General features: G+C 44.4%; 1 protein-coding gene across 4 annotated transcripts in view; it reads left to right on the top strand.

The window, feature by feature from the left end:
• The window catches only part of cdk1 (cyclin dependent kinase 1), a 133,202-nt gene extending 108,694 nt beyond the window's left edge, over nt 1–24,508 (top strand). For all 4 annotated transcript variants that reach the window (XM_070876864.1, XM_070876861.1, XM_070876862.1 and 1 more), the window contains 6 exons: nt 10,032–10,188; nt 12,791–12,914; nt 16,756–16,926; nt 20,188–20,351; nt 22,093–22,231; nt 24,148–24,508. In XM_070876864.1, the coding sequence (XP_070732965.1) occupies nt 10,032–10,188; nt 12,791–12,914; nt 16,756–16,926; nt 20,188–20,351; nt 22,093–22,231; nt 24,148–24,261 (869 nt within the window). In that variant the 3' untranslated portion in view covers nt 24,262–24,508. The remainder of the gene's footprint in view (nt 1–10,031; nt 10,189–12,790; nt 12,915–16,755; nt 16,927–20,187; nt 20,352–22,092; nt 22,232–24,147) is intronic.
• The last annotated feature ends 1,607 nt before the right edge of the window (nt 24,509–26,115 follow it).

The raw sequence follows: 26,115 nt of genomic DNA, 5'->3' as shown, positions 1-26,115 counted from the left end.
GCCCGCCCCCTCCCCTCCCCTCCCTGCCCGCCCCCTCCCCTCCCCTCCCTGCCCGCCCCCTCCCCTCCCCTCCCTGCCCGCCCCCTCCCCTCCCCTCCCCTCCCCTCCCTGCCCGCCCCCTCCCCTCCCCTCCCACCTGCCCCTCCCCGCCCCCTCCCCTCCCCTCCCTGCGCGGCCCGCACCCTCCCCTCCCTGCCCCCGGTTGGCCCGGCCCACCCCCCGGTTTCCCTCCCCTCCCTGCGCTGCCCGCCCCGTCCCCTCCCTGCCCCCGGTCAGCCCTCCCCTCCCCTCCCTGCCCCCTTTCGGCCCGGTCCCGCCCCCTCCCCTCCCCTTCCTGCCCCCGGTCGGGCTGTACCGCCCCCCTCCCTGCGCCCGGCCCGCCCCCTCCCCTCCCTGCCCCTGGTCGGCCCGCTCCCTCCCCTCCCTGCCCCCGGTCGGCCCGGCCCGCCCCCTCCCCTCCCTGCCCCTGGTCGGCCCGCTCCCTCCCCTCCCTGCCCCCGGTCGGCCCGGCCTGCCCCCTCCCCTGCCCCCCGGTCAGCACGGCCTGCCCCCTCCCCTGCCCCCCGGTCAGCACGGCCCGCCCCCTCCCCTCCCCCGGACGGACCGTCCCGCTCCCTCCCCTCGCACAGGCCGAGAGAGGAAGATTCGGAGCCTCAGGTCCTATTGCTCGGCACCACATGCATCGAATAATTCGGCGGGGAGTGGGCCAAGCTTCATGGGGCAGGGCTTGTCGCCTGTCAGTCAAAAAAGGGCAGTGGGGGGCGGTGTTTGACGGGCGGCTGTCTGTCGAAGAAAAGTGCAGTACAAATTGTTACATTGTTAACTTTATGCCCCCCCTGGTTGTTGACCCCTCTGCTAAGGGAAATATGCGCTGTCTATCCACTATATCTCGGCCCCTTCTAATTTTATACACCCCGATGTGGTCTCCCCTCAACCTCCTCTGTTCCAATGAAAACAAATCCAGCCTATCTAATCTGTCCTCGTAGCTTGGATTCTCCACTCCCGGCAACATCTTTGTAAATCTCCTTTGTACCCTCTCCAGTGCAATCACTTCCTTCCTGTATTGTGACCAGAACTGCACGCAGTACTCCAGCTGTGGCCCAACCAGTGTCTTATACAGTTGTATTCTATGCCTCGGCTAATAAAGGCATGCTTTCCGTATGCCTTTTTAACCACCTTATCTCCCTGGCCTGGTACTTTCAGGGATCTGTGGACATGCACTCCAAGGTCCCTTTGTTCCTCTACACTTCTCAGTGTCTTACCATTTAATGTGTACTCCCTTTCCTTGTTAGCCCTCCCAAAATGCATTACCTCACACTTCTCTGTATTCAATTCCATTTGCCACTGTTCTGCCCACCTGACCAGTTGATTGATATCTTCCTGCAGTCCGCAGCTTTCTTCTTCATTATCAACCACACAGCCGATTTTAGTATCATCTGCATGTAGTATGTTACCCCCAATACCATGAGCCCTAATTTTGTATAATAACCTCTTGTGGGGCACCTTATTGAATGCCTTCTGAAAATCCAAATGCAGCCGATCCACTGGTTCCCCTGATCTGTTCTGTCAGTTACAACCGCACAACACTCTGACAGATTCGTCAAACATGATTACCCTTTCATAAATCACTGTTGACTTTTCTAAATGCCCTGTTGCCACATTCTTAATAATAGATTCTAGCATTTTCCCTACTGCTGATGTCAGACTAACTGGTCTGTAGTTCCCTGTTTTCTCTCTTCCTCCTTTGTTAAATAGCAGGATTGCATTTGCTACCTTCCAATCAGCAGGAAACTTTCTAGAAGCTATGGAATTTTGGAGGATGATAACCAATGTATCCACTATCTATAGCTGCCTCTTTCAAAACCGTAGGATGGAGGCCATCATGTGCAGGGGATTTATCGGCTTTCAGTTCCATTAATTACCCCAGTACTATTTTTTTTACTAATACTAACTTCTCTTTCTCAATCTCGCTTGACCCTTGGTTCTCCACTATTTCTGGGAGGTTTTCTGCGTCTTCAGTGAAGACAGAAACAAAGTATTTGTTTAATTTCTCTGCCATTTCCTTATTCCCCCATTATAATTTCTCCTGTCTCGGCCTGTAAGGAACTCACATTCACTTCAGCTAATCTTTTTCTTTTTACATACCTTCACATATCTATAGAAGCTTTTGCAGTCAGTTTTTATCTTCCCTGCAAGCTTACTCTCTCAATCTATTTTCACCCTCCTAATTTAACCCTTGGTCTCCTCTGCTGAATTCTAAATTTCTCCCAGTCCTCGAGCTTGCTGTTTTTTCTGGCCAATTTATATGCCTCTTCCTTGGATTTAACACTATCCCTAATTTCCCTTGTTAGCCACGGTTGAGCCACCTTCCCTGTTTTATTTTTATGCCAGACAGGCATGTACAATTGTAGTTCATCCATGCGAGCTTTAAATGTCTGCCATTGCCTATCCACCATCAACCCTTTAAGTATCATTCGCCAGTGTATCCTAGCCAATTCGCCTCTCATGCCATCGAAGTTACCTTTCTTTAAGTTCAGGACCCTAGCCTCTGAATTAACTGTGTCACTTCCACCTTGAGATATTATGGTCACTCTTCCCCAGGGGGCCTCGCACGATCAGGTTGCTAATTAATCCCCTCTCGTTATATAGATTGGGCCAACTAAACTGGTAGCAATACGTTGGAGGAGGATTTCCTGGAGTGTATTAGGGATGGTTTTCTGGACCAGTATGTCGAGGAACCAACTAGAGGGCTGGCCATCCTAGACTGGGTGATGTGTGATGAGAAAGGACTAATTAGCAGTCTTGTTGCGCGAAGCCCCTTGTGGAAGAGTGACCATAATATGGTAGAATTCCTTATTATAGGGTCCTGAACTTAAGGAAAGGTAACTTCGATGGTATGAGATGTGAATTAGCAAGAATAGACTGGCAAATGACACTTAAAGGGTTGACAGTGGATAGGCAGACATTTAAATATCTCAAGGATGAACTTCAACAATTGTACATCCCTGTCTGGCGTAAAAATAAAACTGGAAGATGGCTCAACCGTGATGAACAAGAGAAATAAAGGATAGTGTTAAATCGAAGGAAAAGGCATATAAATTGGCTAGAAAAAGCAGCAAACCTGAGGACTGGGAGAAATTTAGAATTCAGCAGAGGAGGACAAAGGGTTTAATTAGGAGGGGGAAAATAGAGCACGAGAGGATGCTTGCCGGGAACATAAAAACTGACTGCAAAAGCTTCGATAGATATGTGAAGAGAAAAAGATTAGTGAAGACAAATGTAGGTCCCTTGCAGTCAGATTCAGGTGAATTTATAATTAGGAACAAAGAAATGGCAGACCAGTTGAACAAACACTTAGGTTCTGTCTTCTCAAAGGAAGACACAAATAACGTTCCAGAAGTACTAGAGGACCGAGGGTCTAGTGCGAAGGAGGAACTGAACGATATCCTTATTGGGTGGGAAATTGATGGGATTGAAGGCCGATAAATCCCCGGGACCTGATGGTCTGCATCCCAGAGTACTTAAGGAAGTGGCCCTAGAAATAGTGGATGCATTGGTGATCATTTTCGAGTCGATAAGACTGTTGGATCAGTTCCTATGGACTGGAGGGTAGCTAATGTAACACCACTTTTTAAAAAGGAGGGAGAGAGAAAATGTAATTATAGACCGGTTAGCCTGACATCAGTAGTGGGGAAAATGTTGGAATCAATTATTAAAGATGAAAAAACAGTGACAGGATCGGTCCAAGTCAACATGGATTTATGAAAGGGAAATCATGCTTGACAAATCTTCTGGAACTTTTTGAGGATGTAACGAGTAGAGTGGACAAGGGAGAACCAGTGGATGTGGTGGATTTGGACGTTCAAAAGGCTTTTGACAAGGTCTTGCACAAGAGATTGGTGTGCAAAATTAAAGCACATTGTATTGGTGGTAATGTACTGACATGGATAGAGAACTGGTTGGCAGACAGGAAGCAAAGAGTCGGGAAAAACGGGTCCTTTTCAGAATGGCAGGCAGTGACTAGTGGGGTGCCGCAGGGCTCAGCGCTGGGACCCCAGCTATTTACAATATACATTAATGATTTAGATGAAGGAATTGAGTGTAATATCTCCAAGTTTGCAGATGGCACTAAACTGGGTGGTGGTATGAGCTGTGAGGAGGACGCTAAGAGACTGCAGGGTGACTTGGACAGGTTAGGTGAGTGGGCGAATGCATGGCAGATGCAGTATAATGTGGATAAATGTGAGGTTACCCACTTTAGGGGCAAAAACACGAAGGCAGAATATTATCTGAATGGCGGCAGATTAGGAAAAGGGGAGGTGCAACAAGACCTGGTACATCAGTCATTGAAAGTTGGCATGCAGGTACAGCAGGCGGTGAAGAAGGCAAATGGTATGTTGGCCTTCATAGCTAGAGGTTTTGAGTATAGGAGCAGGGAGGTCTTATTGCAGTTGTACAGGGCCTTGGTGAGGCCTCGCCTGGAATATTGTGTTCAGTTTTGGTCTCCTAATCTGAGGAAGGATGTTCTTCCTATTGAGGGAGTGCAGCGAAGGTTCACCAGACTGATTCCCGGGATGGCTGGACTGACATATGAGGAGAGACTGGATCGACTGGGCCTTTATTCACTGGAGTTTAGAAGGATGAGAGGGGATCTCATAGAAACATAAAATCCTGACGGGACTGCACAGGTTAGATGCAGGAAGAATGTTCCCGATGTTGGGGAAGTCCGGAACCAGGGGACACTGTCTTAGGATAAGGGGAAAGCCATTTAGGACTGAGATGAGGAGAAACTTCTTCACTCAGTTATTAATCTGTGAAATTCCCTACCGGAGAGTTGTTGATGCCAGTTCGTTGGATATATTCAAGAGGGAGTTAAATGTGGCCCTCACTGCTAAAGGGATCAAGGGATATGGAGAAAAAGCAGGAAAGGGATATTGAGGTGAATGATCAGGCATGATATTGAATGGTGGTGCAGGCTCGAAGGGCCGAATGGCCTACTCCTGCACCTATTTTCTATGTTACACAAGACCCAGTCTAGGATGGCCTGCTCTCTAGTTGATTCCTCGACAAATTGGTCTAGAAAACCATCCCCTATACACTCCAGGAAATCCTCCTCCACAGTTATTGCTACCAGCTAGCCCGATCTATATGTAGATTAAAGTCATCCATGATAACTGCTGTTAGCTTTTTTGCACGCATCTCTAATTGCCATCCCCAACCTCACTACACAACTTCCACTAATGTTTTCTGCCCTTTGCTGTTTCACAGCTCTACCCATATAGATTCCACATCATCCAAGCTAATGTTCCTCCTTACTATTCTGCTAATCTCCTCTTTAACCAGTAATATTACCCCACCTCTTTTTCCTTTCTGTCTATCTTTCCTGAATATTGAATACCCCTGAGTTCCCAGCCTTGGTTACCCTGGAGCCATGTCTCTGTAATCCCAATTACATCATATCCGTTAACGGCTATCTATGCAGTTAATTCATCCACCTTATTACGAATGCTCGTCGCATTGAGACTGAGCCTTCAGGCTTGTGTTTTTTTTTACACTCTTTGTCCTTTTAGAATTATGTTGTAATGTGGCCCTTTTTGATTTTTGCCCTTGATTTCTCTGCCTTCCACTCTTGCTTTTCTCCTTCCTACATTTTGCTTCTGCCCCTTTTTACTTCCCTCTGCCTCCCTGCATAGATTCCCATCCCCCTGCCATATTAGTTTAAACCTTCCCCAACAGCACTAGCAAACACTCCGCTTCGGACGTCGGTTCCGGCCCTGCCCAGGTGCAGACCATCCGCTTTGTACTGGTTCCACCTCCCCCAGAACTGGTTCCAATGTCCCAGGAATTTGAATCCCTGCCCCTTGCACCTTTCTTTAGGCCACGTGTTCATCTGAACTATCATGCTATTCCTACTCTGACTACCTCGTGACACTGGTAGCAATCCTGAGATTATTATCTTTTGAGGTCCTACTTTTTAATTTAACTCTTAGCTCCCTAAATTCAGCTTGTAGAACTTCAACCCGTTTTTTATCTATATCATGGATACCTATATGAACTACGGCAGCTGGATGTTTACCCTCCCCCTCCAGAATGCCCTGCAGCCGCTCCGAGACATCCTTGCCCTTGCACCAGGGAGGCAACATACCATCCTGGAGTCTTGTTTGTGGCCGCAGAAACGCCTATCTATTCCCCTTACAATAGAATCCCCTATCACTATAGCTCTCCCACTCTTTCCTGCCCTCCTGTGCAGCAGAGTCACTGCTGATGCCATGAACTTGGCTGCTGCTGCCTTCGCCTGATGAGCCACCTCCCTCAACAGTATCCAAAACAGCATATCTGTTTTGGAAGGAGATGACCGCAGGGAACCCCTGCACTACCTTCCTTTTCCTGCTCTTTCTGATGGTCACCCATTCCCTTTCTGCCTGAGTAACCTTGACCTGCTGTGTGACCAACTCACTAAACGTGCTATCCATGACATCCTCAGCATCGCGGATGCTCCAGAGTGAATCCATGCGCAGCTCCAGTGTCGCAATGCGGTCTGACAGGAGCTGCAGCTGGACGCACTTCCTGCACAAATAGTAGCCAGGGACACTGACTTCCCAAATAGCACAGGAGGAGCATGACGCAGCTCTGGGCTCTCCTGCCATGACTTAACTCTTAGATTAACTTAATTTGGCAACAATGCCAAACGTTTTCTACTGATAAGAAAAGAAAAAGAAAAAATACTCGCCGATCACTTACTCGCTTGGCTGTGACGTCACACTTCGATTTTGATTTTAACTCTTTTGTCCCTGCACCAGCTGGCTCCTCCGACTGCTGTTCCTCCCGATCTGTCGCTGGCCTTTTATAGGCCTCGATTTTTCCCGCTCCCGCTGGCTTCTCCGGCTGCTGCTCCTCCCGATCTGCCGCTGGCCTTTTATAGGCTTCGATCCTCCTGCTCCCGCTAGCTCCTCCGACTTTCCTGGATGGTGTTGAGCTTCTTGAGTGTTGCTGGAGCTGTACTCATCCAGGCAAGTGGAGAGTATGCCATCACACTTGCCGTGAAGATGGTGGGAAGGCTTTGGCGAGGAGGTGACACTCGCCGCAGAATACCCAGCCTCTGACTTGCTTTGTTGCCACAATATTTATGTGGCTGGTCCAGTTAAATTTCTGGTCAATGGTGACCCCCAGGATGTTGACGGTGGGGGATTCAGCGATGGTAATGCCGTTGAATGTCATGGAGTGGTGATTAGACATTCACGTGTTGGAGATCGTCATTGCCTGGCACTTGTGTGGCACAAATGTTAATTAAAATCAGTTGCGTAAGAGGCCAGAATTGGAGGAGTGCTGAGATCTCGGAGGGTTGTGGGGCTGGAGGAGGTTAGAGATTGGAAGGAGTGAGGCTGTGGAGGAATTTGAAAACAAGGATGATCATTTTTTAATTGATGTGTTGCAGGACCGGGAGTAAATGTCGGTCAGCGAGAACGGGAGTGAAGGGTGAACAGGACATGGTGTGAGTGAGGATGCAGGCAGCAGAGTTTTGGATAAAATTAAGTTTATGGTGGGTGGAAGATGGGAAGCAAGCCAGGAGTGTGTTGGAATAGTTAAGTTGAGGTAACAATGGCATGGTTGAGGGTTTCAGAAGCGGTTGAGGGTTTCAGAAGCAGATGAGGGTTGCAGCAGCAGATGCTGAGGCAAGGACGGAGTCGGGCGATGTTAGAGTTGGAAGTAGCCAATCTTGGTGGTTGAGCAGATATGTGGTCAGAAGCTCCATCTTTGATTCAAATTGCAAATAGTCTGGATATGCCTCAGTGACTAGGGAGAGGGATAGAATCGGTGGCTAGGGAACAGAGTTTATGGCGGGTCCAGAAGACTGCCTTTATTGTCCCAATATTTAGTTGATGGAAATTTCTGCTTATCCAGTACTGGATGTCAGACAAACAGTGTGACAAATTAGGGACAGTGGAAGGGTGGAGACAGGTTGGTGAGATGCAGCTAGGTGTCATCAGTGTACATGTGAAACCTGACGTATTTTTGGATGAGCGGCAACCTGTAGGTGAGTAATAGGAGAGGGCCAAGGATAGATCCTTGGGGACTCCAGAGGTAAGAGTGGGAAGATAAGCCATTACAATTCATTCTCTGGCTACGACTAAATAGGAATGGAACTAGATGAGTGCGGTCCCATCCAGCTGGACGACAGAGGTATTGGAGGATGGGGTGATCAACCTTGTCAAAGGCTGCAGACAGATTGAGAAGGATGAGGGATTGTTTACCACAGTCACATAGAATGTCATTTGTGATGTTGATGAGGGCTGTTTCAGTATTGTGGTTGGGATGGAAACCTGATTGGAGGGATTCAAACATGGAGTTCCAGGAAAGATGGGCATGGATTTGGGAGGTGACAACATGTTCAAGGACTTGAGAGGAAATGAAAGTTGGAGGTGAGGTGGTAGTTTGAAGGACGGGGGCAAGGGTGAGTTTTTCGAGGAGAGGTTTGATTGCCGATCTTGTGGGGAGGGGGACAGTACCTAAGGAGAGGGAACCGTTAACCATATCAGCTAACATTGGGGCCAGGAAGAGAAGTTGTGTGGTCATCAATAAACAGAAAATTCTGGAAATTCTCAGCAGGTCGGGCAACATCTGTGGAGAGAGACAGTTAATGTTTCAGATCGATGACCTTTTGTCAGAACTGGAAGAAGTTAGAGATGTAACCGGTACAGAGGCAGGGACAGGTGGTCAGTCGTTTGGTGGGAATCGGGTCGAGGGAGCGGGAGGTGTATCTCATGGACCAGATGAGCTCGGAGAGGGCGTGAAGGGAGATGGGAGGAAAACTAGACAAAGATGCGAGTTCGGGGCCGGGGGAACTTTGGGAAGTTTGGCCTGGTGGGCTCGGGGAAGGGAGGGAAGAGGTAGAGGCTGCTCAACGGATGGCCTCAATCTTAGTGACAAAGGTCCATGAGCTCCCTCACACTTGTTGGAGGTAAAGGTGGATGAGGTAGGGAAGAATCCTTAAGAAGACAGTTGGAGTAGAGAAGAGAACATAAGAATTAGGAGCAGGAGTAGGCCATTTGGTCCCTTGCGCCTGCTCCACCATTCAGTAGATCCGATCTTCTACCCCAATTCCACTTTCCTGCACTATCTCCATATCACTTGATGCCCTTAATATCCAAAAATCTATTGATCTCCGTCTTAAATATACTCAAAGATTGCGCATCCACAGCCCTCTGGGGTAGAGAATTCCAAACATTCACCACCCTCTGAGTAAAGAAATCTTTCCTCCTGAATCCTAAATGGCCGACCCCTTGTTCTGAGACTGTGACTCCCCAGCCAAGGAAAATCTCGTGCATCTACCTGTCTAGCACTGTTAAGAATTTTGTATGCTTCAATGAGATCACCTCTCATTCTTCTAAACTCTAGAGAATATAGTCCTAGTCTACTCAATCTCTCCTCATAGGACAACTCCCCCTTCGCTACATTCCCTCTACGGCAACCACATCCCTCCTTGGGCAAGAAGACCAAAACTGCACACAACACTGCAGGTGCGGTCCCACCAGGGTGCTATATAATTGCAGTAAGACAGCCCACTCCCATACTTGCAACAAAGGCCAACATACCACTGCTCTCCCAATTGATTGCTGTACCTGCATGCCAATTCTCAGCAATTCATGTACAAGGACACCCAGGTCCCCCTGAACACCAGCATTTCCCAATCTCTCACCGTTTTTAAAAATAAAATACCTTGTTCTATTTTGCCTACCAAAGTGGATAACCCACACCATACTCCACCTGCCATGTTCCTGTCTACTCATTTAGCCTATCTTTCTCCCCATGAAGTCTCCTGCATCCTCCTCAATCTACACTTCCATCCAGCTCATCATCAGCAAACTTGGATATATTACATTTGATCCCCCAGTGTTTATCTTTGTAAACCAGTAAGAAGACTGGATTAACAGCTCCACTAGAACATTACTGGAGCTTGTGTTCTAATTTCGCCAATAAAGTTGTCGTGCTGAATTTAAAGTTTAAGAAATGTTGATGTATTTTTTTTTCAGGTACCTATGGGGTTGTTTATAAAGGGCGTCATAAAACTACTCAGCAGATAGTAGCCATGAAGAAAATCCGATTGGAGAGTGAAGAGGAAGGTGTTCCTAGCACTGCAATTAGAGAGATTTCCCTTTTAAAGGAACTACAACATCCTAATGTAGTATGGTGAGTGCATTGGGTTAAACTCGGATGCAACACATTTTGTATTTGCTGTGATAAGTTTAAATGAAATTAGAATAACCTCTTCAGATTGCAGGAATGACTCTTGGTGATCTGCCTATCATTTTCTAACTCAACATTTTAATTTCCTGCACTTTGAGAGAATCCACCAGGTCAGGCCCGAATTTCTTAGTGCTTTGCTGAATGAATGAGGCAATAATATATGGTAATGACTCAGTTACCATCCATATTTATCTACACCAGTGGCTGCAATTAATTCATTAACTTGGGAGTCTTGGCGAAATGTTACGGCACCGCCTGTGAGATGACGTTTTAAAATTGGCCAAATTACATGGCGCACTGGCGATCTGAATAATGGGAATTTTCTGGGTAAAGTGTGCTATGACATGTAGCTATGTAATGCTACAATTTCACCAATGTGATTGTTCAGTTTAAATGTACATCTTTTACAAAAATGTTTTACAAGCTTTGTCTCCCAAAGCAATGACCAACTTTGGAGGAGGATAATTAATGGGGCTATGTCCCAGTGACAATTGAGTCCTGATGTGTGTGGGGTATAGAATGATTTTTTTTTTAGTGGGAGATAACAAAGCAATTTATCCAATTAAATATTGATGTTTTTGGTAACAAGTGGATATTGAATTTGTAGGAATGAAGTGACTGATCTCCAATTAACTGAATATAACATTTTTATACAGTGTGACTATTTGCACTGCACCTTTTTTTGATACATGGGTCTGTCATGCCCCCCAAGCCCATACTGCACTTTTTTTGACAGACATACTGTCCAGCCCTGCCCCCGTCGAGCTCTGCAACCCCCCCCCCCCCCCCCCAGGCCCCAATCATTCCCTGGGGGGAGAAAGAGCCGGGGGGGTGGGGAGGAGGAAAGAGAGGGGAGAGAGATAGTGGTGGGGAAGAGGTTGGGGGCGGGGAGAAAGAGAGATAGAAGGGGAGATGGCCGGTGGGTGAGGGGGGGGAACTTGGGGAAGACTATTCACGTTCTTCCAACCCCCCTGCAGGGAACATCATTGGAGTGGATGATATCTGTCACTATTCACTTCATACCCAATCCGCACACACTGCTTGCCCCATCTATGGGTGGGGCTTGGGGGGGATGCACTTGTGCTGGAGTAAGGCTGGGGGAGGAATGTACTTCGACTGGGGTACATGACTTTGGCTAGGGAGGCATGCACTTGGACTGGGGTAAGGCACTTCAGCTGGGGGAGGGATGTACTTGGACTGAGGAACAGGACTTTGGCTGGCCCTTGCTGTCTTTTGGTGAGTTCTGCCCTCTGTCTTTTTTTTTGAAATTCGTAGCCAATCGTTCCAATTCTTTGTCAAAGCACAAACGCCAGAGGTCACCTTGCACACGCCAAGGATCACTCTGCGCCAATGCTCTTAGCCAAAAGGCCTAGAGCCACTGCACCATTCCTGGAAGTACTGCAATACCAGGTTCGTGCCATGGAGGTGGATGGGTCAGGTCCCCCACACACCTCCGTGGAGGTGGATGGGTCAAGCCACGCTTCAGGAAGTCACAGTGGATCGATTTGCAAAGTCAGTGAGACCTTGGGATGGGCGGTTCAAGTGACACATTCCTGTGTGCTTCAGGGTGTGGCTGGTCCCCTTGGAGGATAAATCAGAAACAAAGGGTGGAGCATGTTGGCCATTTTAGCAGTACAAATAAGCGCGTCCTAAATTTAAAGTTATTGATAAAAGGATTAGAGGGTTTCAAGAAGTCAGTGGATCGAGTTACAATTTGAAAAGTCAGTGAGACCTTGTGATGGGTGGTTCCAGTTACACATTCCTGTGAAACTTCAGGGTGTGGCTTAACCTCCAAAGGGACCAATCATAGACAAAGGGTGGGGCATGGTGACCATTTTTGCAGTACAACTAAGCACGCCCAATTTTATAATAACCACATTGAATGTAGCAGAGTTGAATGGATAAGTATGTGCTCCTGGGGGTCAAATTGATTAAATGCACTGTCCAGTGTGAAACTGGGCCATTCAGACGAGAAAAGTTGTGTTTTTGACTACTGGTTTCTGTAGATGTATGAGTGGCTGGGGCACCATCGTCAACCTCGGGACCTTTAGCATATGGTGGGTGGAAATCTGCTAGTATTCCCAACTGATAATCACCGTCCAGTGATCCTTGTCTGAAATGTAAGTGTGACCTCTCGGATCCCACGGCACTATTGGGGGAATTCTCCCAGTATCATCACCAACATTTATCCCTCAACCACCACCTGGAACAATTATCTGGTCATTTTTCATTGCTATTTTGTGGGAGCTTGCTGTGCACAAATTGGCTGTAAAGTGCTTTGTGACATCGCGAGGTCAGTCTTTGAGTACAAGAGAATGTTAAGGTAACTGGATTGGGCTTGTTGCTCCCGCTTTGAAATAGCCAGCCAGCACTCTGTCAAGGGTCACAAAAGGAGGCAAGAGGGTTGCTGGCACCTGTAGCACTAATTCCGCCCAAGTTCGGTGTGTTTTTTGGAGAAGGGAGAAAATTTGGTTTGGGAGTGGGAAGTAAGTTTGATAACTCAGCAATTTGTAGCACTGTGATTTCACCTTTCTCTTTCTCTTAGTCTTCAAGATGTACTAATGCAAGATGCAAGGCTGTACCTTATATTTGAATTCCTTTCAATGGATCTGAAAAAATATTTGGATTCCTTACCTACTCGTCAGATGATGGACCAAATGCTAGTTAAGGTAGCTGCAGTATTATTTTTTAACACCGTCTTCGTTGGGAAGGGAGATTTGAAAATAATTCTAGTGTTTCTATTAAAATTAGCATGTCCAGGCATTATTGCATCTGTTTTCTGAATAGACAAATTAGTGTTGAGCTTTTCTAACTAATTCCATTGTGCAGACAACATTTATATCAATGTAAATTCAAGGGGAAAATCATGGTGCACATTGTAATTGGAGCAGTAGTTCGCAAGAATAGAAAGGAATAAGGGGGGATTGAGGCATCTATAGATGTCTAGGATTATGTGGCATTTCAACAGTAAACAAATATCAAATTAGAAATTCCTTACTGTCCTCTGCTTTCTAAACTTATAGATGTTTTTAAGTCTCATTATCTGTCACCATAACATTTTAGGATTTGCTTGCGGTTGCTAGTATGAGTTTTGTTATCGCCATTCCACAGGCTATCTTGCCTGTGTTAAGATCCCCTGGAACTCTGCTGTTGAATACTTTTGAATCACCTCATTGTCCTGGGCACTGCCAAAGTTCATGACAGTTTACTTCTCTGCACTTCTTCTAAACAAATTATCATCCTACCAAAGTCATACACAAAGCCTATCTCCCAAATTGCTCTATCTTAGCATCTGACTCTTTCCCTTAACTCTTGTTCCCTGGGACTATCTCCATTTTCCTACTCTTCCTTGCACCAATGACTTCTACTTGGCCAGCCCTTTTTTTGTCACTATTATTCATTCTCTGGGTATGGGCCTTGCTGGCAATTATAGCCCATCTCTAGTTACCCTGAGTGATGAAACTGAGTGGTCTGCTAGGCTACTTCAGAGGGAAGTTGAGTCGACCACATTGGTGTGGGTCTAAAACCATATAGTCCAGACTGGGTAAGGGCGCCAGTTGGGTTTTTGCAGATCTCAGAGATGCAGTGATTGTGACCATTTTTTAAAAGGGAATCTCCCAGCTATCAGCCACTGGGAAAGTTGCCGCTAGAGTTCTCCTCGGTCGTCTTCTCCCTGTGGCCGAGGAGCTCCTCCCGGAATCACAGTGTGGATTTCGTCCCCTACGGAGCACAACTGACGTGATCTTTGCAGCATAACAGCTGCAGGAAAAATGCAGGGAGCGGCGCCAGCCCTTCTACATGGCCTTTTTCGATCTTAGAAAGGCCTTTGACACTATCAATCGTGAGGGTCTATGGAGCATCCTCCTCTGTTTTGGATGCCCCCAAAAGTTTGTCAACATCCTTTGCCTGCTTAACAAAGGATCCATTACAGACCCAATTCACATCCAGACCGGGGTCAAACAGGCTGTGTCATCGCTCCAACCCTCTTCTCAATCTTCCTCTCCACCATGCTCCACCTCACAATCAACAAGCTCCTCGCTGGAGTGGAACTAAACTACAGAACCAGTGGGAAGCTGTTTAACCTACGCTGCCTCCAGGCCAGGTCCAAGATCACCCCAACCTCTGTCATTGAGCTGCAGTATGCGGGCGATGCCTGCGTCTGCGCACATTCTGAGGCTGAACTCCAGGATATAGTTAATGTATTCACTGAGGCATATGAAAGCATGGGCCTTATGCTTAACATCTGTAAGATAAAGGTCCTCCACCAGCCTGTCCCCGCTGCACAGCACTGCCCTCCAATCATCAAGATTCATGGCGCGGCCCTCGACAACGTGGACCATTTCCCATATCTCGGGAGCCTCTTATCAACAAAGGCAGACATTGATGCGGAGATTCAACATCGCCTCCAGTGCAGCCTTCGGCCGTTTGAGGACCAGGCCCTCAAATCTACCACCAAGTTCATGGTCTACAGGGCTGTAGTAATAACCGCCCTCCTGTATGGATCTGAGGCATGGGCGATGTATAGAAGGAACCTCAAGTCGCTGGAGATATATCACCAACAATGTCTACGCAAGATCCTGCAAATCCCCTGGGAGGACAGGCGTACCAACATCAGTGTCCTCATCCAGGCTAACATCCCCAGTATTGAATCATTGACCACACTTGATCAGCTTCGCTGGACAGGCCACATAGTTCGCATGCCAGATACGAGACTCTCTAAGCAAATGCTTTATGCGGAGCTCCTTCATGGTAAACGAACCAAAGGTGGACAGCGGAAACGTTAGAAGGACACTCTCAAAGTCTCCCTGATAAAGTACGACATCACCACTGACACCTGGGAGACCCTGATCGAAGACCGCCCGAGGTGGAGAAAGTGCATCTGGGAGGGCGTTGAGCTCTTCGAGTCTCAATGCAAAGAAAATGAAGAGGTCAAGCGCAGGCACCGGAAGGAGCGCACGGCAAACCAGCCCCACCTACACCTTCCCTCGACGAATGTCTGCCCCACCTGTAACAGGGTCTGTGGCTCTCGTATTGGACTGTTCAGCCATCAAAGAACTCACTTTGGGAGTGGAAACCAGTCCTCGATTCCGAGGGACTGCCTATGATGATGATGAGTCTAGACTGGGTAAGGACGCCCCTGAAGGACATTGGTGAATCAGTTGGGTTTTTGCAAAAAGTCCCAACAGCTTCATAGTCGCTTTTACTAATGGCAGCTTTTTATTCCCAGATTTTTGTTTAAAATTCAAATTATCAGGCTGTAATAATGGAATTTGAACATTTTCTTTGGTTTGTTAGTCCAGGCCTTTGGATTACATATCCAGTAACACAACCACTACACTGCTGTACCCAGTAATTTGATTATTCTAACGATTCAATTATCATTCATCAGATTCTCATGCCTTTTCAATGGCATAGTGAAGATAATTTTTCTTTCAGTTCTTCAAATACGGTTTCTCTGTGTCTCAATTCTAACCGTCAGCTACCAGCTTTATCTTTTGGTGTCCTCTTTAGTTTTTCCATCTGTCTACTTTCTTGGCTTTGCTAGCTTCTTTTGAGTTCAAATAAGAGCCCCATATCTCCTCCATTACTAGTTACCTCCAAGAAATTCTGTTTCCTTTGTTTATACCGAACACTTTTCTATTCACTGAATCCTTTCAAGCTCAAGATTGTCCAGTGCTTCCAGGGCATGTTCCAAAGTGTGTTTGTCTGAAATGTGATGCATCTTTCGCCTCTAGCCCCTCTGTCAGAAATGTGCTATCGCTCTCGGTCAACCTTTCATGTCTTTATTTTAACTGGTGTGGTCAGATTTCTTCTAAGCTCCTGTTATACAAGTTATTCCTTGCATCCCTGCTGTGTTTAATCAACACACAAGTCCTTACTTTAACACATTCTTTCCAAGTATCTCTCAACTCCCCAAGTCCTCCCATTTCTCCTACAATCTTCAGACTTAATTCACTGCTTCCTGATTTATCTTGTCTTGAACATTTTTCAATTTGCATGATGGAGTTTGTCCCCTCATCTTGGTTTCTCAATTTTTAAAAGAATGAATCATGCATTAAATGGTGTGAATTTCTGTGCCCACCCATAATAGCTAGTGTAATTGCTCCAAAGTTAGTTCAAGTGCAACAGGAATTGTCTTTGATCCAGGTCTCAAAAGCCAGTAAAATGGAATGGTAAGCCATGATTGATACACAGTAGTTAACATGGGAAGTACATTAAACCTCGATGACTGAACATTAATGCTCAGCGTTCACACTGCTGCCTCTTTCTTCCTCCCCGCCCCCCCCCCCCCACTCCCCAAATCAACTTTATTTTTAACCTTAGGAGGCTGGTTATTGCATCTTTGATGATTCTTTAAATGCTGACCTTAGAGATATTATCTATATTCGTCCCTTACTATTTAATCCACTACACAATTAGGATCTTAGTCTCCAGAGTCATCTATGAATTGAACGAATCCTCTACCTGGCAGACACGACCTATGATATTTCATGTTTTTTTCCCTCCCAGAGTTACCTGTACCAGATCACACAAGGGATTGCCTTCTGTCACTCGAGAAGAGTTTTGCACAGAGACTTAAAACCTCAAAATCTGCTGATTGATAGTAAAGGCGTTATTAAATTGGCTGACTTTGGACTGGCTCGTGCCTTTGGTGTCCCTGTCAGAGTTTATACTCATGAAGTAAGTCCAGTTGTGCAGTTTGTTTGTTTAAAGATGTGAATAAATACAATTTTAAAAGAAAGCTCTTGTGATATATTATCAGTTGTTTTAATGTTTGTGCTTTCCCTCTGTGTTAAGATTGGTTGTTTTTGATAAAATAACCATTTTAGTAGCATTTCGCTATCATTTGGGTTGGCCTGTTGAGAGCCTGACTTTGTGTCACCTTCCTGCTCCTAGGGAAGACCTAGGTGTTATCTGTACCAGATCACACAGGGCTCTTTATCTGAATGCACACAGAATTCTTAATAAGATAGATGAGTTGACTGCATAAATAGAAATAAATGGGTATGATCTGATGGCCATTACAGAGACGTGGTTGCAAGGTGACCAAGGCTGGGAACTGAATATTATGGGGTATTTGCCATTTCGGAAGGATAGGCAGAAAGGAAAAGGAGGTGGGGTAAAGTATGAGATCAGTGCGGTTGTGAGATGATATTGGCTCAGTAGATCAAGATGTAGAATCAGTTTGGCTGGAGATAAGAAATAATAAGGGAAAGGAGTCACTGGTGGGAGTAGTCTTATAGTACTATACTATAGTAGCTACACTGTTGGACAGAGTTTAAATCAAGAAATAATGGAGGCTTGTAAGAAAGGTATGACAATCATAGGCGATTTTAATCTTCATATTGATTGGACAAATCAAGTTGGCAAAGGTAGCCTTAAGGAAGAGTTTATAGTGTATTCGGGATGGTTTCTTCGAACAAAATGTTGTGGAACCAACCAGGGATTTTAGATCTGGTAATGTGTAATGAGACTGGATTAATCAATGATCTTGTAATAAAGGATCCTCTCGGGAAGAGTGATCATAGCATGATAGAATTTCAAATTTAGTTGGAGGATGAGACTGTTGGGTCTCAAACTAGTGCCCTAAACTTAAATAAAGGCAATTACAAAGGTATGAAGACAGAGTTGGCTAATGTGGACTGTGGAAATAGATTAAAAGGTAAGATGGCAGATAAGCAGTGGCAAACATTTAAGGAGATATTTCATAACTCTCGGCAAAGATATATTCCAATGAGAAAGAAAAACTCTGAGAAGGATGAACTATCTGTGGCTAACTAAAGAAGTAAAGGATGATATCAAATTGAAAACAAAGGCATGCTATGCTGTGAAGATTAGTGGAAGGCCAGAGGATTGGGAAATTTTTAGAAAACAGCAAAGGACGACTTACAAAAAAAAATGAGACGATGGATTATGAGTGTAAGCTAGCAAGAAATATAAAAACAGACAGTAAGCGCTTCTACGGGTATATAAAAAGGAAGAGTAGCTAAAGTAAACGTTGGTCCTTTGGAGGATGAGACTGGGGAATTAATGGGAAACAGGGAAATGGCAGAAACTTTGAACAAGTATTTTATATTGGTCTTCACGGTAGAAGATACTAAAAGCAATCCAATATTTGATCAAAGGGCTATTGGGAGGGGGAACTTAAAACTATCACTAGAGAAAATGTACTAGGCAAACTAATGGGGCTAAAGGTGGAAAAGTCCCTGACTGGTTGTAATCTACCAAAATTCACTGGATTCTGGAGAGGTCCCAGTGGATTGGAAACCTGAAAATGTAATGCCCCTATTTTAAAAAAAGGAGGCAAACAAAAAGCAGAAAACTTGTAGACCTGTTAGTCTAACATCTGTGGTTGGGAAAATGTTGGAGTCTATTATTAAAGAAGCAGTAGCGGGACATTTAGAAGATCATAATACAATCAAGCAGAGTCAGCGTGGTTTTATGAAAGGGAAATCATGTTTGACAAATTTGCTGGAGTTCTTTGAGGATGTAATGAGCAGAGTGGATAAAGGGGAACCAGTAGTTGTCTTGTATTTTGATTTCCAGAAGGCATTTGACAAGGTGCCACATAAAAAGTTACTGCACAAGATAAGAGCTCACTGGGTTGGGAGTAATATATTAGCATGGATAGAGGATTGGCTAACTAACAGAAAACAGAGAGTTGGGATAAATGGGTCATTTTCAGGTGGGCAAACTAATTATTGGGGTGCCACTGGGATCAGTGTTGGGGCCTCAACTATTTACAATCTATATTAATGACTTGGATGAAGGGACCGAGTGTAATGTAGCCAAATTTGCTGATCCAAAGATAGCTGGGAAAGCGAGTAGTGAGGAGGACGCAGAGAATCTGCAAAGGGGTATCAATAGGCTAAGTGAGTGGGCAAAAATTTGGCAGATGGAGTATAATGTGAGGTTATCCACTTTGGTAGGAAAAATAAAAAAGCTAATTCGTACAGTATACAGTTTTGGTCTCATTTAAGGAGGGATATACTTGCATTGGAGGCAGTTCAGAGAAGGTTCACGAGGTTGATTCCTGAGATGAAGGGGTTGTCTTATGAAGAAAGGTTGAGCAGCTTGGACCTATACTCATTGGAGTTCAGAAGAATGAGAGGTGCTCTTATTGAAATGTGTATGATTTTGAGGTAGCTTGACAAGATAGATGCAGAGAAGATGTTTCCCCTCGTGGGGGAATCTCGAACTAGGGGACATTGTTTCAGAATAAGGGGTCGCCCATTTAAAACTGAGATGAGGCGGAATTTCTTCTGAGGGTCGGGAATCTTTTAAATTCTCTACCCCAGCCAGCTGGGTCATTGAATATAGTTACGGTCGAGATGGACAGATTTTTGAATGATAAGGGAGCCGAGGGTTATGGGGAGCGGGCAGGGAAGTGGAGTTGAGGCCAAGATCAGATCAGGCATGATCTTATTGAATGGCAGAGCAGGTTCTAGGGGCCAAATGGCCTACTCCTGCTCCTATTTCTTATGTTTTGATGCGATAACTAGGCTCGTGCCTTTCCCTGCTCCCACTCTACTTGTGTTCTCTACATGGCCTTAACGGGTGAAGGTGCAGCTAGTTCTCAACCCAGTTTGACACGAATAGCTTGACCACCGATGAAACTTAAGTTGGGAGTTTATATTGAGCTCGCCTTCAACCCGATAGGAACGTGAAAGTTTTAAAAATTAGATTCTGGGGCCTACCTTTTTAATGTTCTTTCGCAAGCCTTACTTGTATTGGACACATCCTTGAACTTTCGCGAGTTACATTTTAAGAACAACAGTTGTGCAGTGATCCTTGTGGGCTTGCAACAGCTCCATAGAAAATATTTCTACCAGGGTTTAGCTTTTGATCTGTTGGTCTGTGACAATACAAATTTGGGTTTTCATCAGTTAGTATGGATTTTACAAGCCAACAACTAATTGGAGGTGTGAATTGCTTTCAAAGGTTGTGACACTGTGGTACAGAGCTCCTGAAGTACTCCTGGGTTCTGCTCGTTACTCTACTCCTGTGGATATCTGGAGTATTGGCACAATATTTGCTGAAATGGCTACCAAGAGACCTCTATTCCATGGGGACTCTGAGATTGATCAACTCTTCAGGATTTTCAGGTATGTCCTTTTTAATATTCTGTGGAAGTATGTCAATAAAACAAAAGCACTCCATAATAAACTCCAGGATGTTCCTAAAATTACAGTGTATTTTACTGTTTTGCTTATCACTGTAGCCGTTTAAGATATCTGCTTCCATCCTGCACCTCTGGTCTCCAGATTTTGTTCTCCTCGTGCTCCAGGAGACTTTTGAGGGGACTGCAAAGGGCCAATGCCCCCGTTTAATAATTAAAAAAAAAAAAAATTGACATTCACAATGCCACAGCAATCTTAATAGATCAATCTCTGCAATACAACATTACCGTATGCAGCATCTTACTGGATTTAGTCCATGGAAGTGGGGAGCTATCCTTTGGGAATGCTTTTTCGCAGTGTGGGCCCGGAAAGTCCCCTTTACAATCGTACAACGCAGAAGGAGGCTTATCTCGTCTGTGCTGGCTCTTTCGAAGAGCAATGCAGTTAGTCTCTCTTCCCTGCTCTTTCCCCATATCCTTGCAATTTGTTCTCCAAGTATTTATCCAATTCCTTTTTGAATCTACTATTGAATCTGTATCCACTACGCTACCACGCAGTGTATTCCAAATCCTAACCATTCATTGCGTTTATGGGGGAAAAAATCCAAAATTCCTCTTGTCGCCTTTGTGGTTCTTTTGCTAATCACCTTACATCTGTATCCTTTGATTATTGCCCCTTCAGCCAGTTTCTCTTTATTAACCAGTCACGATTTTGAACACCTGTCAAATCTCCTCTTGACCTTCTCTGCTTTAAGGAGAACAACCCCAGCTTCTCCAGTCTATCCATGTAACTGTAATCCCTCATCCCTGGAATCATTCGTAAATCCTTTCACATCCTTCCTAAAATGTGATGCGCAGAACCTATACCGAATGCTGCTGTTCAGGAGTGACTGAACTAACTGGATCCAGCCTATACTCTAAAGGGAACTTCCTTCAGACTGGTTTCTTGACCTGCTTTAGCAGAATTCTCTTTAGTACAGCTCAGAAAAAGAGGCTCTTTGGCATCAGTTATGGAAGGTCTCCAACTGAATCTACATTCAAATGTTAGATTCCCTCTTAGTATTTTTGTCCGAAGTGGTAATGAACCAGGTCTGTAGAGTTCTTTTGAAGGTTAGAGCTGAGGGTGCAGGGTCTTGTGGATTCCATTGTAACCTGGGTACACTCTTATTGTTTACTGAGGATGCGATGCTGAGTGATCCAAGTAGCTGGGCAGCCTCACTTTTCATTCTAATCTCTCATGCACCAACAGCCTGCTCTGCTAAAATAGAGTTCATCCACCTGTTAATTTTCATATTTGAAGAACAAGTGACGATTTCATCTACCTTTTGCATCAGTATTAATGGTGAAGTAACAAGGAATTAGACCCTAGGGTGTTTAGGGTTTGTATAGTGAAGATCCTGCCCCTGATTTTTCCACTAAGGAAGTTTCTTTCAGAGGTGGTTTGTGCCAGGTGAAATGGTAAATCATATAAATCTCTCCAAACTAATCCTACACTTGTGGATATTTAGTTGGGTAAAAGTCATTGTTTGTTTTTAAATTTGCATGTTGAGGGTTGGGGAGCAGCACTGAACTTGTCTGTGTGCACTACTTTTATCAATGGCATACATTTTAATATTACCCTGTTCTCCCATTGGGGTTTTTAACCATTGATTTAGCTCAAGATTCACATGCCAGGCAGCATTGAGGCACCTTGCTGGAATTTAAAAACTTGTCTTGCCTCCTTACAGGACGCTGGGCACACCAAACAATGACATTTGGCCAGAGGTTGAGACTTTGCCAGATTACAAAACTACCTTCCCCAAGTGGAAAGCCGGAAGCTTGTCACAAGTGAAGAATGTAGATGTTAATGGCCTTGACCTGCTAGCGGTAAGTGGATTTTGAAAATAACTTCTGCTTTAAGAACATAAGAAATAGGAACAGGAGTAGGCCATACAGCCCCTCGAGTCTGCTCCATCATTCAATAAGATCATGGCTGATCTGATCATGGACTCCACTCCACTTCCCTGCCTGCTCCCCATAACCCCTTATCCCCTTATCGTTTAAGAAACTATCTATTGCTGTCTTAAATTTAATCAATGTCCCAGCTTCCACAGCTCTGAGGCAGCGAATTCCACAGTTTTACAACCCTCAGTTTTAACTGGGTGGCCCGTTATTCTAAGATCATGTCCTCTAGTTCTAGTCTCCCCCATCAGTGGAAACATCCGCTCTGCATCCACCTTGTCAAGCCCCCTCATAATCTTATATGTTTCAATAAGATCACCTAATTCTTCTGAATTCCAATGAGTCGAGGCCCAACTTACTCAAACTTTCCTCCATAAGTCAACCCCCTCATCCCCGGAATCAACCTAGTGAACCTTCTCTGAACTGCCTCCAAAGCAAGTATATCCTTTCGTAAACACGGAAACCAAAACTGCACACAGTATTCCAGGTGTGGCCTCACCAATACCCTGTGTAACTGTAGCAAGACTTCCCTGCTTTTATATCCATCCCCATTGCAATAAAGACCAAGATTCCATTGGCCTTCCTGATCACTTGCTGTACCTGTATACTATACTTTCGTGTTTCATGCACAAGTACCCCCGGGTCCCGCTGTACTGCAGCACTTTGCAATTTTTCTCCATTTAAATAACAACTTGCTCTTCGATTTTTCTGCCAAAGTGCATGACCTCACACTTTCCAACATTATACTCCATCTGCCAAATTTTAGCACACTCACTTAGTCTATGTCCTTTTGCAGATTTTTTTTGTGTCCTCGCGCATTACTTTTCCTCCCATCTTTGTAGCGTCAGCAAACTTGGCTACGTTACACTCAAGTCCCTTCCTCCAAGTCGTTCATATAGATTGTAAATAGTTGGGGTCCTAGCACTGATTCCTATGACACCCCACTAGTTACTGATTGCCAACCTGAGAATGAACCATTTATCCCGACTTTATTTTCTGTTAACTAGCCAATCCTCTATCCATGCTAATATATTACCCCCAACCCGTGAACTTTTATCTTGTGCAATAACCTTTTATGTGGCACCTTGTCAAATGCCTTCTGGAAGTTCAAATACACCACATCCACTGGTTCCCCTTTATCCATTATTTGGGATTGGGAAATGTGAATTCATTCATCTTGCATAGCATTAATACCGGCCAGACCTTGCTCTTTGTTTTTTTTTAATGCCCTATGGTGATGGTTTCAGCTTTTAACAGCTCCCTGCTATAATTAAGCTATCAATACTAATTTGCAGTACATTTCTGCATTCCAAATAAGTTTGCATTGCACAGTCTACTGTTAATTGGAAGTAATGTTTTCTCAAACTCTAATTATTTAGCAATTTGAATAAAATCAATTTGCATTGTGATGTATAGTCTGTATTTGATAGCACTAGAAGCAATGAAGAGTAACCCTTGTGCAGATGTAACACTAATCAGATATGAAATAGCTACCATGAACAAAATGTAATGAACAGAGCAAACACATACAAGTTCAGGAGTGTTGACTACTGCACTCAGCTGGTGTTGCATTGTATTTGTTGCAGAGTACATTGTATGTGACAATTCATATCTAAATACTGAATTTACACAAAACCAAGTATTTCCTCAAATCTCTGTAGTGAAGCATTTGCTCATTAAATTTTAAGTTTGCAATATTTCTCGGCCTTACATTTTTGTGATTTGGCTCATATAGTTCCATTAAATTCTTTGACCTGGGTGGTTTATGTCTTCTATGAGAAATAATGTAACAGGACCACCTCTCGGAATGTTTTTCTAACCTAATGTTTGTCTATTACCAGAAAACTTTGGTTTATGATCCAGCCAGAAGAATCTCTGCAAAGGAAGCTTTGCATCACCCATATTTTGATGACTTGGATAAGTCTAGTCTCCCTGCCAATGTGCAAAGGAATTAATGCTTATTGAAAGGTGATTGTGTCTCTGCTTGGCAATGGAGCTGTGGGCAATAGCTAAATACAGCAAGACCATTTTGCCCCCACCAACCTTTTAAATGAAAAATCTGGTTGCAACTATTTCTGTATCAAAGTTTTGTAGAATTGTCTGTTCATATCTATGTATTTCTTTCTTTCTGACTGCACAATACTGAACTTGTTTTTGTACCTGTATAACTTGTAAATATGAATAAAGACCTAATGTACACCATATTGCTGGTGGACTTTATTTTAATGAGCATCCTAGATGCAGTTGAGATGTGTGAATTTGTAAGGTGAGAATTTCCTATCATGGCAGCTGTTTGTTTGAAATTGGTTGTTCTTGAGGTTTTTAAAACATTTATAAAATGATTTGTAGTGTAGATCTGACTTGCGCAGTGGGGATCGTGATGCAGGTGTAATGTAGCCCCTAGTTTAATACAGCACTGCTATTCATTATTCCTAGATTCCTGGCCTATATGACCAATGTAAATGTTATTTTTCAAACCAATGAATAAAGAAAGCAGCTGAGATAAAACATTATCTGGATCCCTCAACCATTGGAAACTAGAGCCCATGTGATCTTTGCTGTTGTTTGATACTGCTTCATCAGTGGGGTTGCTACTGGCCTCTACTTGGTCCCTTCTATGCCATGATGTGACTGAAGTTGGGAATTTAGCAGTATTAAGAGAATTGAATCTACATCCCATCCATACATTGTACCACTAAACTACCTGATATATTTCTGGGGTGGAATAACAAAGCAGAAAGAATGCTAGATGTGGTCTTCGCCTGAGCACATTTCATGCTCAAATGTAAGAAGTTCCCCATGTCCTACCCTCTCTTTTCCCCTCCTATTCGAGAGAGAACCTTCTCTTTCTGTATTTACTTCATTGTCAGCTTATTTCTGCCACTTCTATCACGTATCCAGATTGGGGTATTGCAGACTAGGGTGTGTGAAGTAGCTGCCATGACAATGAAGAAGGGGATGTTAACTTGACTGTCTGAAGACTTGTGGACTACACTGAGTACCTCTTTAGGGATGGGCAATAAATGCGCACATCCTGGAATGAATTAAAAAAAACATACAATGTAGTTTGCTAATTAAGAGCGCATCCACAAAGTTGTTTCTATTTAATGATTTATCCCTTTATCGAGTGTGAGTACTTTGGCCTACATTTGAAGTGATTGGTACTTTTCAAGATGCTGGTATTTATAGTGATAAACATGAGTTTTTGTCAAATGTGCTTTCCTTCCATGAAAGTAGTTTAAAGCTGTATTGATAGGAGGGGGTTGGGGTGGGGAGGAGATGAGCCTATGGTCAAGTTCCATAAGTCTGAGCTTGATTGGAAAACCCGCAAATGCAATGCCCCTATTTTTTTTTTTAAAAAGGAGGTAGACAAAAAGCAAGAAACTAGATCAGTTTGCCTAACATCTGTCGTTGGGAAAATGCTGGAGTCTATTATTAAGGAAGCAGTAGTGGGACATTTGGAAAAGCATGATTCAATCAAACAGTCAACATGGTTTTATGAAAGGGAAATTATGTTTGACAAATTTGCTGGAGTTCTTTGAGGACATAACGAGCAGGGTGGATGAGGAGGAACCAGTAGATGTAGTGTATTTGGATTTCCAGAAGACATTCGATAAGGGGGTGCCACATAAAAGTTTAGTGCACAAGATTAAAAACTCACGGGATTGGGGGTAATATATTAGAACAGATAGAGGATTGGCTAACTAACAGAAAACAGTCGGGATAAAAGGGTCATTTTCCAGTTGGCAAACTGACTAGTGGGGTGTCGCAAGGATCAGTGCTGGAGCCTCAACTATTTGCAATCTATA

This window comes from Pristiophorus japonicus, chromosome 3, assembly GCF_044704955.1.
Source record: "Pristiophorus japonicus isolate sPriJap1 chromosome 3, sPriJap1.hap1, whole genome shotgun sequence".
In the NCBI taxonomy this organism is placed as follows: Eukaryota; Metazoa; Chordata; class Chondrichthyes; family Pristiophoridae; genus Pristiophorus; species Pristiophorus japonicus.
The sequence above is the reverse complement of the archived record's forward strand: the minus strand, read 5'-3'. Positions and strand labels throughout refer to the sequence as shown.